Consider the following 14,692-nt stretch of genomic DNA (forward strand, 5'->3'; position numbering starts at 1 on the left):
TTCAGTGGAATGTGAGTTAAAGGTTCACCCCCATGGGGATCAATATTCTATCACCGCCCCACATGAGGTGAATTATTTGGTTTGGAAAATGAGGTGAATTATTTGGTTTGGGAAACGGAGTTTAAATATCCGCTCAGCTTCAGGCGAAGATTCAAAATGCGCCTGACTATAATTTTAGTCCTTACCCTTGTGTTCAAACCCCCTCAAACCCAAATATCTTTAGTATTTAGTCTGGTTTTTAGTTTTAGCATGGTCGTCCCATTGTGGACGCTCTAGGGACCCAAAGTAAGAACAATTCTGACTTTTCAAAATGAGTACTGTATTTTTTTATTTTTCTTTTAAAGAACTCGTGAGTAATTTTTAAGGTGTAACCCAAACACTCCGCTTACATATTATGGGATGTTATTACTTAAATACCCTCGTTGGCGGGAGCAAGGCACTCTTGTTAAAACCTTGTAGGGTCCCAACCTTGTAAAGGTTTTTCATTTTCTAGGGTTGGTCGGAAACCAGCGTTTCTCTGGATTCATGGTTTTCCCCATATCTTCACGCTCAAAAGGTGAATCATAGGTTGAAAATCGATGCCAATCTACAAAATAAGGGGAATCAATGTCGATTTCCCTTTCGAGGCATACGATTGTCAAATTGTTTACATGGAGAAAGTCATTGAATCTTTACAAACTGTAAGTTCTCCAAACTAAACCCTAATTGTGTGTTTGAGCAGATCTAAATGAATTTTTCTTTTAGTAATAAGAAGTGATTTGTAATTTTTCTTTTGATGTGTAGAAATCTAATGCATTATTGGAGAGTCCAACTGGTACAGGGAAAACATTATGTCTTCTTTGTGCAACATTAGCGTGGAGAAAAAGCTTAGGTGCCTTCTCTCATGGAGTTTCTGCATTTAAAGGTAAAGGAAATAAAGATGATGGACCAAGTTCACAATCTGAAAAGAAAAATACTGGTTTACCTACTATAGTGTACACTTCAAGAACTCATAGCCAGCTCCAGCAAGTTATTCAAGAATTGAAAAGAACTAATTACAGGTTAGACATATATGACTCGCATTGTTTATGGTTATTGTTGCACTATTCGAATGAGTTTGATATCACCATGACTAATCAAACCTCCAAAATGTTGGTTCGCCAAGTTGGGGCGTGGTTTGCAAAGTCAAATCTTCAATCAAATTAGGTTTCACACTTTTCCTAACACTAAAATCTTATAAATAAAGAAGAACATGAAAAAGTCGTGCGACTTTTTTTTCCAATTAGCAGTACAGCCCCGTCGGAAATGTGAAGTTTCCCACACGAGTATTAGTGATATACTGATATATCATCATTTGTGTATTCAGCCATAGTTGCTCTCACTGAAAACCCTATGTGTAAGAACATAGTTATGGGGCTACATGGCCCCGACGAAAGCATAATTTATCAACTTCAGTAATGCTGATATATTATCATTTGGAACTTTTGCCTTAGTTGCTGTCACTGAAAATCCTAAGTGTAACAACATAGTATTGTGTTGCTTGTCTAGAGTGACTCAACGATTTAGTCACTTTTGGTGGTATGCGGTCTGAAGCATTAGCTTTGATGACTATAGGCTCAAACCTTCTTACAAAAAGGCCCTCTAAACCAAGGAAAGAGGGCTGATACCAGCGGGCAGGTTTGCATAACCTTGATTTATTGTAAGATTTTGAACATGCCAAGCTTAATTATTTGTGCCCATATTATTTAAAAACTTATTCCATTTTCTTGCAGTTTTTCTTTTCTTCCAGGCAACTCAAATTATTTGTCCCAGTACCTTTAACTGCTGCATTATTTCGATGTTCTTGTTTGTTTTGATGCTTTATCTTTGCCTGCACGAAATCTGAAGATTTTAACTCCTAAATGTTAGAGAACCTGCAGGCCCAAAATGACTGTGCTAGGTTCGCGGGAGCAGTTGTGCATTCACGATAGTGTAAAAATGCTTCAGGGGAAAGCTCAAACAAATGCCTGTCATTTTATTTGTAAAAAACGCGAGTGCAAGCATCAAAGACAAGTTCCAGGTTTGGGATTTTACCTCGTTTAGATGACTTTTTTTTTTTTTTTCCGACTAACTCTTTTCCATTAGCTGAAAGCTTCTTTGACTTAACTTGAATTTTGATGTTTTGAATCTATTCCACTTTTAATGCTATTTTTTCTTTTTCTTTTTCAGTTTTATGTTACATGTACTGATTCATCTTTTTTCTGTTAGACTATTTAAAGGGTAATCCTTATCTTGGAGACGAACCTGTTGATATAGAGGACCTGGTCAACATTGGAAGAAGTCACGGAGCGTATGTTATCACTCTTTGACATCTTTGTTTTAACAGAGTTAAAGAGCTATTACTAATAGGTTCATTATTAAAATGCTACAAATACATATTCTTGGTTGATATTATTTGTTTTCTTTCACTGAAGTATGGAATCTTAAACCACTTCACAGGTGCCCTTATTACGTATCTCGAGAGCTCCACAAGGTTGTCGATATTGTATTTGCTCCGTATAACTATCTCATCGACCATGGTAACCGCGGTTCTCTTGCAATTGACTTTCAAAATTGTGTACTTATATTCGATGAAGCCCACAACTTGGTAAGACCGCTCATGATTTTTTTCTGTGATAATAGGATTTACCCTATTTTTCTCTTCTCTTCTACGTAAGTACTTTAGTAATACCAATTATCTCTACAATAAAAACAAAAAGGAAGGATATAAAAAGATACTAATTGTAGGAGGCCTGTGCTGCTGTTCACATGCCCTGCACTTGACCTTACTCCTTATATTAGATTTTATACCAAAGAAGTGTCCACTCACAGATGGATTACATGGCCTTTTGTTTTGCTTACTCATTTTACAGTTCAAGAAAAGACCTATTGCAATGATTCTTATGACCATTAACACCAACATGTGGGCATCCCATGGAGATGATCCAACAAATACTGTTGATCTAGGTGATAAGGAAAATTTTCTGATATTGATAAAGAAACCCCTTTGCATCATCTCCACACAATTGCATCAGCAGAGTGTAAGCAGGGTGAAAAAGCACCACACACAAAACCAATTCAACCAACAAAAGGAAAACAGAAAACATTATCTAATTCTTCTTGTACCAAATAAACTGAGCTGAGCACACACCCTGAACTCAATAAATGTTATGAATTGTCAGAGTAAGTATAGAACAGAAAAGGGCATGCAAAACCTGAGTCAAAATGATCCTAATATAAATTATTTCATGCAAGCATGTCATTTTGATTATAGTCTTTGATTTTCCCTTCTTGTTTATTTCATGATATGCAGCTGCTTCTAATGTATGTAGTATATTATCTTTTGGACTGCAGGAAGGCATTTGTGCAGATGCAGCCTCCTTTGACTTGCCATCTGGGCTGCTTACTGCTTGCATATCTGAAGCAAAAAAGTGTATTGACCTTGCTGTTGCAAGGAGGGCAATTGAAAAATCAAATGAAAAATCTCTGAATCCAGATAACTTTGCTATTCTTAAAGGTAAATGAGTAGGCAATTTAAATTCTGATGAATTTGATGGATCCTGCGGACGTTACATAGTACCGATATTGTCCCCACTTTCACCACCTTTGGCCAGACAGGTGTGGGGTTTTAATCGAAAAGGCCTCGGTACTATGTAGGGAGATTCCACACCTTATTAGCGTCCATCTAGAACTCCGGTTATCCCATGTGGGACTAATCTTATGGGCTTGGGTCGAGCCAAATCCCCAACAGAATTGATGGTCCTGATTTCTGTCTGCATGTGGTGCAAGTGTTCAATTTCCTCACTTGCTTGTTAGTTCTAGAGGTTCCTGTTTAAAGTCTGGTAATCTGTTTTCGTTTGTGATTCTGCTTAAGTAAAAGGTCTTATCAAGTTCCCAGCCGAGCTCGACTTCCTTAAGTAATTCAATGAGGATTTTGAGCTCACCTCCCCCAGGTCTCTCTCCTTTTTTTTGCTGCTTCCTTTTCAGTGTTGTAAATGGAAAACCTATTTGAAGCTTCTCTAACTATTTGCATCACGTGCTGTAGTCATTCTATTAGGTGTAGATATACTTCTTTAATGCAGTATGAAATCCCAGTTATAAATATCCAATAATCTGAGTTTTCCCGCTTTTGATATTTCCAAAGACTGAAAATAGTATGCCAATCGTCATAGTTCATACAATGTTTAACGATCAGGTATTTATAAATCAGGAAAGAACTGAGAAGTTACAGTGGGAATCATACCTCTTCTAACAATTTTAAACCCAAAATTTTCAAAATAAATAAATTGTTTGCAAAGCTGCAACATTTTTCTTTAGACCACTCGGTACTGTTGGTCATTTTTCTTCAAAGTTATTTGGTAGAAGGATTTATTTATTCTTTCTTAATACTTTGTTGCCAACATGTTATCGTGTTTATTTTTATTTCATCTATTTTACTTTTACATTTCAATGCTGACAGCTCTCTTACTGAAGCTGGAGAAGCGGATAGCTGAAGTTTCTATTGATTCCAAAGAATTGGGTTTTACTCGACCAGGGCCTTACATATATGAGTTACTTACTGAACTAAACATCACACACGAAACATCAAATATGCTAATCGATACAATTGAGAACGCTTCTTTGCTTCTTGAGGATGGTAAGCTAAATTAGGCTGCTGCCTTGAGCTTTGCTACCTATATGGTGCAGTGTTAAATACTCTTAGACATTTCAGATGGCAAATTTATTTATTTAGTTTTGTTTAATCAAATTTAGCTGAAAGTGCAACTGAAAGTGGATCAAACACCAACAAGCAAAAGAGCACCACAGCATGCCGTCTGGAAAGTATGAGTGACATTCTTAAGACAATCTTCAATAATGGTGAAGTGGCTCATTCAAAATCCTACCGTGTAAGTTGGTGTCTTATGTGATCCTGTAGGATATGGATTATTGCCATTTTCTTACATACCTCATAGTATTGGTGTTGCTGTGTCACTAAGGTCTTTAAGTAACTTAGTGATCATAGCCGCAACTTGAAAGTATTCCTTCTTCCGAGCTGAGTAATATCCATGTAGCCTATCTTTGCATAAAATCACAGCACTTTTACTTCCAAACTGATCAAAAGTTGGGAGGTTATGGCCATCCAGTTTTATCAAGAAACTTAATTAGAAACTTACTAGTACTGGAGCTGCAATTATTCAAACTGTTACTTCATTTGTCTTTCCTATTTTTTTCTAGGACGATCTCTGTGGTCACAACTCAATGTCGATTATCTTCCTGTGGTTCCCTTACATGGGCATAACTGGATGTGTGACTCTGACTTTCTTTGTTTCTTGTTGAATGAAGGTTCATGTGCAAGAAGTTGAAGCCTATGGCTCAGAATCCGTTAAAGGTATAATGCAAACCAATTTTTTGAAGATCAAGAATCAGTGTATATAGTATGTGCTTGATCCATATTTCTCCTTTCAGGTTTTATTATTGTTTTTGATCTTTGTCAACCAGTGGCGAAACCAGGATTCAATATTGAGGGGGGCTAAATATGTATATTTTTTTAGCAAATCAAATGTGTAGATTTTTTTAAAAAAATGCATGCAAACTCGATGATTTTTGGTTCATGTACTACTTTTGGGTGTTTATTTTTTACTACATATGTATAGAGCTAGGGATGTGATACAAATACTAGGACTTGGGTGGGCACAACCATGCAAAATACTAAGACTTGGGTGAGCTAAACTATGCAAATAATTCGGCGGACTAAACTTAAATATTGTGTAGGAGTAACCATAAAGCATGAGATGAGTAAAGGGATGATTACTAATTTTAAATTTTTTTGGGGGCTAGAGCCAGGTCTAGCCCACCCTTGGTTCCGCCACTGTTGTCAACCGATCACTAGGTTATAACATAGTACTGTGTTAATCACTTTATCTTGGTTGTGGTGCAACAACGCTAGTGTGATGATGCTCAGTCACATGCATTAGATGCGATAGTGAAAGTGGTTCTGTTGATGACTGAATATAAAATTCCTTGCAGAATGCATCTGTTGAACATATTCATTCGCAAGCACTCACATAAATCATGACGCTGGCACATGTAACATTGTATCAGAATTGTTAAGATTGTTCTACCTGTATTATAATTTATCCCTTTAATTTCTGTGTTGAACCAAAAAAAAAAAAAAAAAGGAAAAAGAAAAAAGAAAAATGAAAGTGAAGATTCAACCGTCCACAGATCCATTTATAGTTTGTAATGTACTTGGTGCTGTTTTAGCCAAAAAGACATCAAGAACGCTCAGCTGGTGGTGCTTCAATCCTGGGATCACAATGGCTGAATTCTCCAAGTTGGGTGTTGGTTCTATCATTTTAACATCTGGCACATTATCTCCCTTGGACTCGTTTGCGCAGGAACTGAAGTTGTAAGTCTGTTTTATAGTTGTACAATTTATTCTGTCCGTAACATTTCTTGTTCGATTCCTCATACTCAAAAGTGTTTCTTGATTTGTAGAGAATTTCCTATTCGGTTAGAGAATCCTCATGTTATTTCAGCAAACCAAATTTGGGCTGGAGTCGTATCTGGTGGTCCATCTGCTCGCTCTTTTAATTCTTCTTATCGGAATCGAGACTCCATAGAATATAAGCAAGAACTTGGGAATGCTATTGGTACATACAAGACAACAAGATCCCTAAACTGAGTTTGTCTTTTTGTCATAGGTTTAAAAAGCTAATACCTTTTTGTGACTTTCCATGCTCTGCAGCAAATTTTGCTCGGATTGTACCGGATGGGCTTCTTGTTTTCTTCCCATCCTACTACTTACTGGACCAGTGCATTGGTTGCTGGAAGGATTTGGTATTAAATTAATCAAGCTCTTCAACTGTTTGAGTTATTAATCGTGGCTATCATTTAGAAACCGAAATGATAATGAAATATTTAGGGTCATGCAGGCTCCACAACCTCGACCACTATCTGGGAAAGGATATGCAAAAATAAGCAGCCTGTGGTGGAACCCAGGCAATCTTCACTGTTCTCTTCCGCTATTGAGGTAAAAGAAGAACGATAAAAAGAAACGAAAGATCAAATTTTGTTATTTATATACATTTTCTTTGATACAAGATTCTTCTATTATCTTCTGTAGATAAAAATCATCTACTCATTGGGTGGGTGATGGTTCATTTGCAGGACTACGCTACTAAGTTAAAAGACTCCTCTACTTCTGGTGCAATCTTTTTTGCTGTTTGCCGTGGCAAGGTATGTTTTTATGTTCAACATTTTAGTACTCACCCACATTATCTTATTGAAGGATAGCAAGTAAATTTTTTGATTGATTATGTCAGTCCTCTTGTACATGATTCTAACTGTTTGTACTTTCTTTTTTTCTGTGTAATTTGCCTGTTAGGTGAGCAACTTAATTTTTGGATAGATTATGTCAGTCCTCTTTTACATGGTTTTAACTGTTGTATTTTTTTTTATTCAATGTAATTGGCCTGTTAGGTGAGCGAGGGATTAGATTTTGCCGACCATGCTGGGAGAGGTGTCATAATCATTGGTATGCCATTTGCCATGAGGAATGAGCCTAAGGTATTGCCAAAACTTCCATCAGTTCCCCCTTAATAAACCTCCTATGTCATTTGGCACACTAAGTAGTATTTTAGATGTGTTATGAAATTTGTTTTAGGGATCAATATGTTCTTGAGCTGCCTTCTTGAAACAGTCGTGACTGTCCACACATACGCAATGTTCGAGAAGATTGTTTCTGTTCAAAAAATTTATCTAATCTTAGAGCCGATGAGATTCATTCCTGCCTGTCAGAATTCGATCCTTATCTGTCAGTTTAGCCCTCCATCTCCATGTGTAGCTTCTAATTTGTATATTGTTTTAGGCTTTTGGCTTGTTTGGTTTCTGACTACTCCTCAAGTCTTCCTTTTGTTTCGTGGTGGTTTTAACTTGCTAAACCTGACAAGAGATTGAAGTTTCAGGAGATAACTGTACATCTGAAAAATGTGGTCATGATGGGTTTATAAATTTTTTTATGCAGTAAACCTGTGTTATTGACTTTAAGTTTGTAAGGTGAATTATCCATAGTTTATGCATATTGGAGTTCCGAGGATTCCATAGACTTTTTGCTCATGGGTTCTGCAATTACAAACTTGGGTTATGGTGTATCCGCTGTTTGGTGAATGTTTGTTTTATATTCATTCTGTGACACTGAACCAGGCACTGTCTTTATTTGGATATATTCTGTTTTCTTCAATAAAAGTTGTGTTATCTCATATTACCTCTTCATGTGCATGAGGTCATGCTTTAATGGATTTCTTAACCTGATTTTTGTATGGTAGGTTCGTCTTAAACGTGAATACTTGGATCAACAAGCTTTGACACAAAAGAATGGACAAAAGGTGAAAACAATCTGCCCAGATGTGGATCTACACATTGTTCTTATTGGTTATAGTGAATCTCTAGCTAGTCCTATTCTTTAATGGCTAAAGCTGCAGGGTTTGACTGGAGAGGAGTGGTACAGCCAGCAAGCATCAAGGGCTGTCAATCAGGCTGTAGGCCGTGTCATCCGTCATCGCCATGATTATGGAGCAATAATATTCTGTGACGAAAGGTTCAGTTTTACACTAATCTCTGGCTGAAATTTAAGGCAAACCCCCTTCCATATTTGTTTTTAATTAGAGACGTTTAATCAAATATAGAAAAGAACAAGAAAGCAGGATGTAGCCCACACCCTTTCTACAAAGCTAAGGAAATCCCAAGAAAAACCATATACGACCTTAAGTAAGGGATCCCCCATGGTATGGATAAAACTACGCCAACAATCTCCCCAGGAAGGTTAGAAAAATAATTATTACTCTCAACCGGGACGATAAACCAATATAATGAATCCCTCTGTTAACTCAACCCACAAGTAGTGCGACAAATATAAACCAGAGGACAGAAAGTCCTTTAGCATGCTTATCTATATTTTGTTTGTGATTCAAATTCTAAACCTCTAATTGCTGAGTTTAGCGTAGTTTATGTATGAGCAATTATTCCCATTCCGCTGAATTCTGAAAAAAAGTAGCAGTTATGCTATGGTGCAGTAGGAAGTTAAAGGCGTCAAACAAATTTTGGTGATGGATCTCTGTGTTTCTTTAATTGCCACATTGTCCCACTCATATTTTCCAATTTTGATGTTTGTTTCGCATATGTATTAGTTTTAAGTCCCTTTTGCTAGTATTTATGGCTTATTGCTCGTATCCTAAAAGGAAACCCATATTGACACTTGGGAAATGTGTATCAACGAGACTGAGGATCTCTTTCATGTTAGTGTATCAATCCAAAATTCACAGGATTAAGAAGATTGCTATGTTTTAAACTTCCATTTGATAAACCCATTTCTGTTGTGTCCACAGGTTTGCATATCCAAATAATCAGAAGCAAATGTCGCTTTGGATGCAACCTCATATTAAGGTGTGTTTACAGGATTTGTTTTAAACAATTTGGTTCACAAATCCTTATCTCTAAACTTAGCTGCTATGTTGACAGTGCTACTCTAAATTTGGGGAAGCAGTCTTCACATTGACTCGTTTTTTCCGAGATATAAAGATATCTAATCCTATGAAGCCAAAGTCAACACAGAACATAGGAAAGCGTAAGTCTAACATATCCAAGTCCCCTCTTTTATGTTCTATTTGTAATTCTATATTCTGTTTTGCATGTTCTTTTACTCTAGTTGCTTAAAAAGGATACTAGTTTGTCACAAAGACATCATTCGATTTGTCCATGCCTGCAAGGGATTGAGTTTCTAGTATGGTATTGTAGAATCTAGAGCCACTCCAAAAAACTGATGCAAAAAAATAGTATAATTTATAATATAATAGTTGCACAAAAAAATAAGTTCTACTTTTGTCAAATCACTTTCTTTTACCAAATAGAAACAGCATTTGATAATTTATAAAATAAATGGCATGTCGACAATCCTTAGTCCCTTGTGAATCAATCTTGTGTAACTACCAAATTGATTTTCAACAACTCTGTTCAGGAACTATGTTTTTGTATGAGTATGATGTTCTGCTTATGCATGACATGCGTGGTTCAAATTTCTTTTCTTTCCCAATGTCTTCTTTTAGTTAACTACTCATCAGAATTATATTTCCTTGGTTTCTAATGGCAGTCTCAAAATTACTAGATATTGTCTAAGAATCTTTTAGTTGAATTTTCAGTTTTCGTTGTTTATTAATTTCATAATTTTCCTGCGAAGAACGGAAAAAACTATCCCTCAATCAGTCTTTGGAGATTTTTTATTTCTAAACAAATTATTTAAATGGCAGATAAATCTGTGCTCAACAAAAATATTCATCGTTTTTGTTGTTTAATTCTTCTAAGCAGGCTCTCATGCTACAAACTCAATGCTGAATGAACGGATGCAAGATAGTTTATCGGTATTGCAGTCATCAAATCTGGTCCATGGTATGCGTTACATTCCTTGCTTTTAACATTTAGATGCAATCACTGTTGGGAAACCTGATCTTGTCTATCTATTTTAAAAATTTACACCTGGTTTAAGGGTTTGATTGTACATCAAACTGAAAACTGTAGAATCGTTCTGTGTGTAGTCTATACTGTGGTAACAAATAATATTGGCAACCAATCTATCTAATAGATTCATCCGTTTTCAAAGTGCAAACAGATTTTAGCCTTTCATAATGTTTATCATCTACGAAGTCATGAGGTTTAAGGCATATGTTAGCGAGACGTGGTATTGTAATTGCAACTCAATCTAACGTGTGTCTGTTGCTAATTGTGAAGTTTCTCATTTAGGTAACAGTGGCGGGGTAAAGGTCAACGAGTCTCTGGACATGTTTTCTACAATGAAAACGCAAAAGCGTTTGGTAATTTCTAAATGCTGTTGATTTGCAAGCGAATGTTTTACTGTATGATTTTTTTCTCTGATGCGAATACTTTGTTAAAACAACAGTTTCTTACAATAATGACTTTCTCTCTACAGGCTACTTCAACAGAAAATAATGGCTCGGAAGGTTTATTATCTTCTGATCTTGCAGCCAGTAGAAGAAGCAACATTAGTAACCATATGGAAAGAGTTGTAGCTGCCAACCAGTCAATTCTAAGTCCTCACGTCCATAGTAGCCCCTCAACCTTTAATCACTTAAGAGGATTACATAGAGGAAACAAATTGCAGACTTCTAGTTCTGATTCAGAGAGGAATGACCTTCCATATCAGAAATCTGAAGTGGTTGATTTGACTAGTAATTCACATTGGGATGAACAGTTGAGCACATCCAAATTTATTGTAGCCTGTTCTTCAAAGAAACCTAAAATACTGAAGTCGGATACTGATTTAGCATTCAATACAAATTCCTCCGCCAAACATGGAAATCAGTCACAGGTCTCTCAATGCAAGTCAGAAGATCTTGATGATAATAGTATTAGGATTAAAGGTATGCAACATGCGCAAGTAGATACTGTGGTTGTGCTTGAGGATGATATTAGAACAGAGAAAACTGATTTAAAACACAAGCACGTTTCTACTGGTCCTGCACCTAGTGGCGAGGAAACCAGAGGAGCTAATTTTCTGATCAAGGTTAAGTACTCTTAAACCTACTAAGGTTAAGCTTAAGTTAAACTTCTTTAGGTCAATGTTAAGCATCTTTTCAAGTCTTTTGATTTTCTTTGACAACCCTATACATGTTTCGTAGTTAATTTTCTTGTCGCACAATAATTGATTCCGTATCTTCATTAGATTGGAAAAAAAAAAGGACAAAAGTTGGATTGTGGGAGCTGATTTTTCATACTCAATTCATAGGTTCAAGAGAAGCTCACACCCGAGGAATATAAAGAGTTTGTGGGGTATATGAAGGCACTGAAGTCTAAAACGATGAAGATAAATGATGTGCTGCAGTCGATTGTGAGGTTATTTTCCACTCCAGAGAGGTTTCTTCTACTAACAAGGTATATTCTTTACCTTATACTATTTTGCATTGGTTATTTATCTTATTGAGATAGATTTCACGTAATTAGTAAAAAGAACTTGGCTTAAGCAACAATGGCATGGTCTTCATGAGTAAAAGCTTTTTAATGTGGGTGTCTTTATAGTATTATTCAGGCTTGTAAAGCCTCATCACAGAAGCAATCAATTTCTAGCTAAACTTAGTAAGGTATCTCAATCATGTGGTTGGGTTGTGGAAAAAAAACTCTCAAGGTTAACTCTCATTTACAAGCTCATAAATTTAGCGGGAGCCTATTTATAGATTCCAACCATCTTAGAATATAATAGCTAAAGCAATACAAATACATTGTGTGCAGTTCCTTGGAAGTGATCTACCTTACTGTGATAGTGTGTAGCCTCAGACTATTATTCAGTACTTTTAAAATTAAATTATGGATTTCCTATATATTAGACACATAATCAAATCACACTTATCAGGAAAACATTTGCTTGTTGAGCTAATTATGCGTGACAAGGATTCCAGCCAAAGCTACCTGTATTCATATAACTCTTTGAGGCTTATGAGATCTTAACTATTTGATGTATGCCACTTCCACCAGGTTTAAGGATTTTGTCCCTGCAAAGTATCGTCCTATGTACGAGCAGTATCTTAAAAACTCATGATGCAATGTGCATTCAGTAATTGTTTCGGTAAGCAAATATCATCATTGCTGTCATCACTTTCCCTAAAATTGGAACTGTATACTTCTTTTAGTGGCTTTTATAAAAATAAATTCCGATAAAATGTTAAAAATAAATAAATGAACAGTAATATTGTAGTTAGAGAAAGGAATGCTAGTTTGTTAACTGTCACATGCATATATGCCGGTTAATCTATGTCTTTTGCTTCCTATGTTTAGTTTTGCAGCATTTTTTGTTTGGTAGCCTGGTATTCCGTTATAGCCGTCATAGAAAGTTTAAGATGTTTTTTGTATTGTGGATTTACTCATTCAGGAAAGCCTCATGCCAACTCCTGTATTAGCACTCTTGAAGGGACCCAGATATGTGGGAGGTATAATTTCTCTGACTTGTGACGTTGTTCCTATTTTTGAGGTGATTTGCATACTACTTCCGTCACACCACAAGTGAGCTTTGGAGAAGGTTATCCGTACTCTGAGTATCATCATTGCGGTTATTGAAGTAAGAGTTTTGTTTTGGACAAGTCTTAACTGTTAACAGTGTTCTTGAGAGAGCTTCAAATGTAATGAAATTAAATGTGTAATTTTAGAAAAAATCTACCATGTGCACAATTGGTACATGGTAGTATTCTTTTTAGAAAATTGTGCAAAGAATAATTGAGGTATACATGATCTAAGTGTTGACAAGGAAAGAATTGAAAGCCGGTTCAGACTTCAAACGATATTTAGATTTTGGATGGAAATGCTAGACAGGATTTCACAGTTGTGCAGCTTGTGCTTATAAGTTGCCTCCCACTCTCTAACCTCTCCAAGGTCGCTTCACCGAGTTTCAATGACTGACAACTGTTGGTGCTAACTGAGGTTTCAAATCCATGTTTGGAACCTAAACATCTCAAATGGTGCATAAAAATTAAACTTGGTGCTCTATTTTTTTTTTGAACGATTTTTTTGGGACCATGGTTTTCTCGGGGGATCATGGTTTTATTTTGGGTAAAGACATTAGAAGTAAATCTAGGTCACCCCTTATCTAGATATTTATATTAATACCTAAATTATCCTCCTGATTAATTTTGGGTGATGATTAGCTAGTGTTAATAATAGTTAGTGTAATGATTAGTGAGATGATTAAGTTAAAGATAATTAGTGAGATTAAAAAATCAGATGAGTTTTTTTTTTTAAAGAAGTAGAATTATTGAGAGAGTAAAGTTACAGAAGATGAAGAAGAAAAACGTGAAAAACGATGGATTTTACCAACCACAACCGCAGGAACGGTATTTGGGTACCCAGGTATGCCTCAAACTTAGATAATGTTGGTTGAATTGCTCCAAACTTTCAAAAAAATGAATTTTTCTATGTAAATTTGGGCCAGTTCGGTTAACCATATATCAACAACATGTAACCGAACACATCTGAAAGTGTAATTCGGTTACCATATGTCAAGAACATGTAACCGAACACACCTGAAAGTGTAGTTCGGTTACTTTTTCCAAACACGCAGGTTACCGAACTCGCTCGTTAATGGAGGTTTTGGTCGTACAGAGCAATGTTCGGTTACCTAGGATAAAATGGTAGGTAACCGAACTTTGAACTTGACAATTTATTTGAGTACATCTTGTGTGTTCGGTTAGTTCGCAAACTTCAAAGCAACCAAGTTCCCAGCCGAACTTCAGGTTGAAAGTAACCTAGTGTTAGAAGTTCGGTTGGTTCGCAAACTTCAACATATTTTGCGAATCAACCGAACTGGGCTTATAGGTAGAGTTCGATTACAAAGAAAACTTAATAATTCTGCGAACGAACCGAACTTATGGACTTGTATTGTCTAATACAAGGAGTTCGGTTAAAAGTATTTTTTTGCGAATCAATCGAACTTTGAGTTCGGTTAAGAAAAAAATAATTTGTGATAACCGAACTTTTTACTGAAAAGAAAACTCCATTAAACCTCTCTGCAACTTCCATTTTCAACTCATTGATGATTAGTTCTCATTTATTCAACTAAAAACGAATGACAAGTAATGGGTTTGTGAGAATATCTTTGTTAATATTTTACATTAAGCTATATCTATAGTGGTGGTGGTGGTAATCGGTGGTTGTTGGTGGT

The 14,692-nt window shown here is 36.1% G+C and overlaps 1 protein-coding gene across 3 annotated transcripts; it reads left to right on the plus strand.

Annotated features, from left to right (window-relative positions):
* Positions 1 to 497: 497 nt before the first annotated feature.
* LOC113349044 (regulator of telomere elongation helicase 1 homolog) lies at positions 498 to 13,236 on the plus strand. 3 transcript variants are annotated; one of them, XM_026592964.1, is made up of 25 exons: positions 498 to 680; positions 784 to 1,040; positions 1,899 to 2,038; positions 2,227 to 2,308; positions 2,458 to 2,605; positions 3,352 to 3,514; positions 4,457 to 4,633; positions 4,750 to 4,883; positions 5,320 to 5,365; positions 6,241 to 6,385; positions 6,475 to 6,629; positions 6,725 to 6,816; positions 6,902 to 7,009; positions 7,147 to 7,215; positions 7,459 to 7,545; positions 8,304 to 8,363; positions 8,460 to 8,575; positions 9,363 to 9,420; positions 9,496 to 9,601; positions 10,339 to 10,419; positions 10,759 to 10,841; positions 10,958 to 11,551; positions 11,774 to 11,919; positions 12,517 to 12,607; positions 12,911 to 13,236. In XM_026592964.1, the coding sequence occupies exons 1-24, from the start codon at positions 579 to 581 to the stop codon at positions 12,578 to 12,580; spliced, it is 3,213 nt and encodes a 1,070-aa protein (XP_026448749.1). In that variant the 5' UTR covers positions 498 to 578; the 3' UTR covers positions 12,581 to 12,607; positions 12,911 to 13,236. The 3 variants fall into 3 exon arrangements, with proteins under 3 accessions (XP_026448749.1, XP_026448750.1, XP_026448751.1); XM_026592965.1 differs by having other exon boundaries at positions 10,771 to 10,841; XM_026592966.1 differs by lacking the exon at positions 498 to 680 and having other exon boundaries at positions 901 to 1,040; positions 1,888 to 2,038.
* The last annotated feature ends 1,456 nt before the right edge of the window (positions 13,237 to 14,692 follow it).

Source organism: Papaver somniferum, chromosome 2, assembly GCF_003573695.1.
Source record: "Papaver somniferum cultivar HN1 chromosome 2, ASM357369v1, whole genome shotgun sequence".
In the NCBI taxonomy this organism is placed as follows: Eukaryota; Viridiplantae; Streptophyta; class Magnoliopsida; order Ranunculales; family Papaveraceae; genus Papaver; species Papaver somniferum.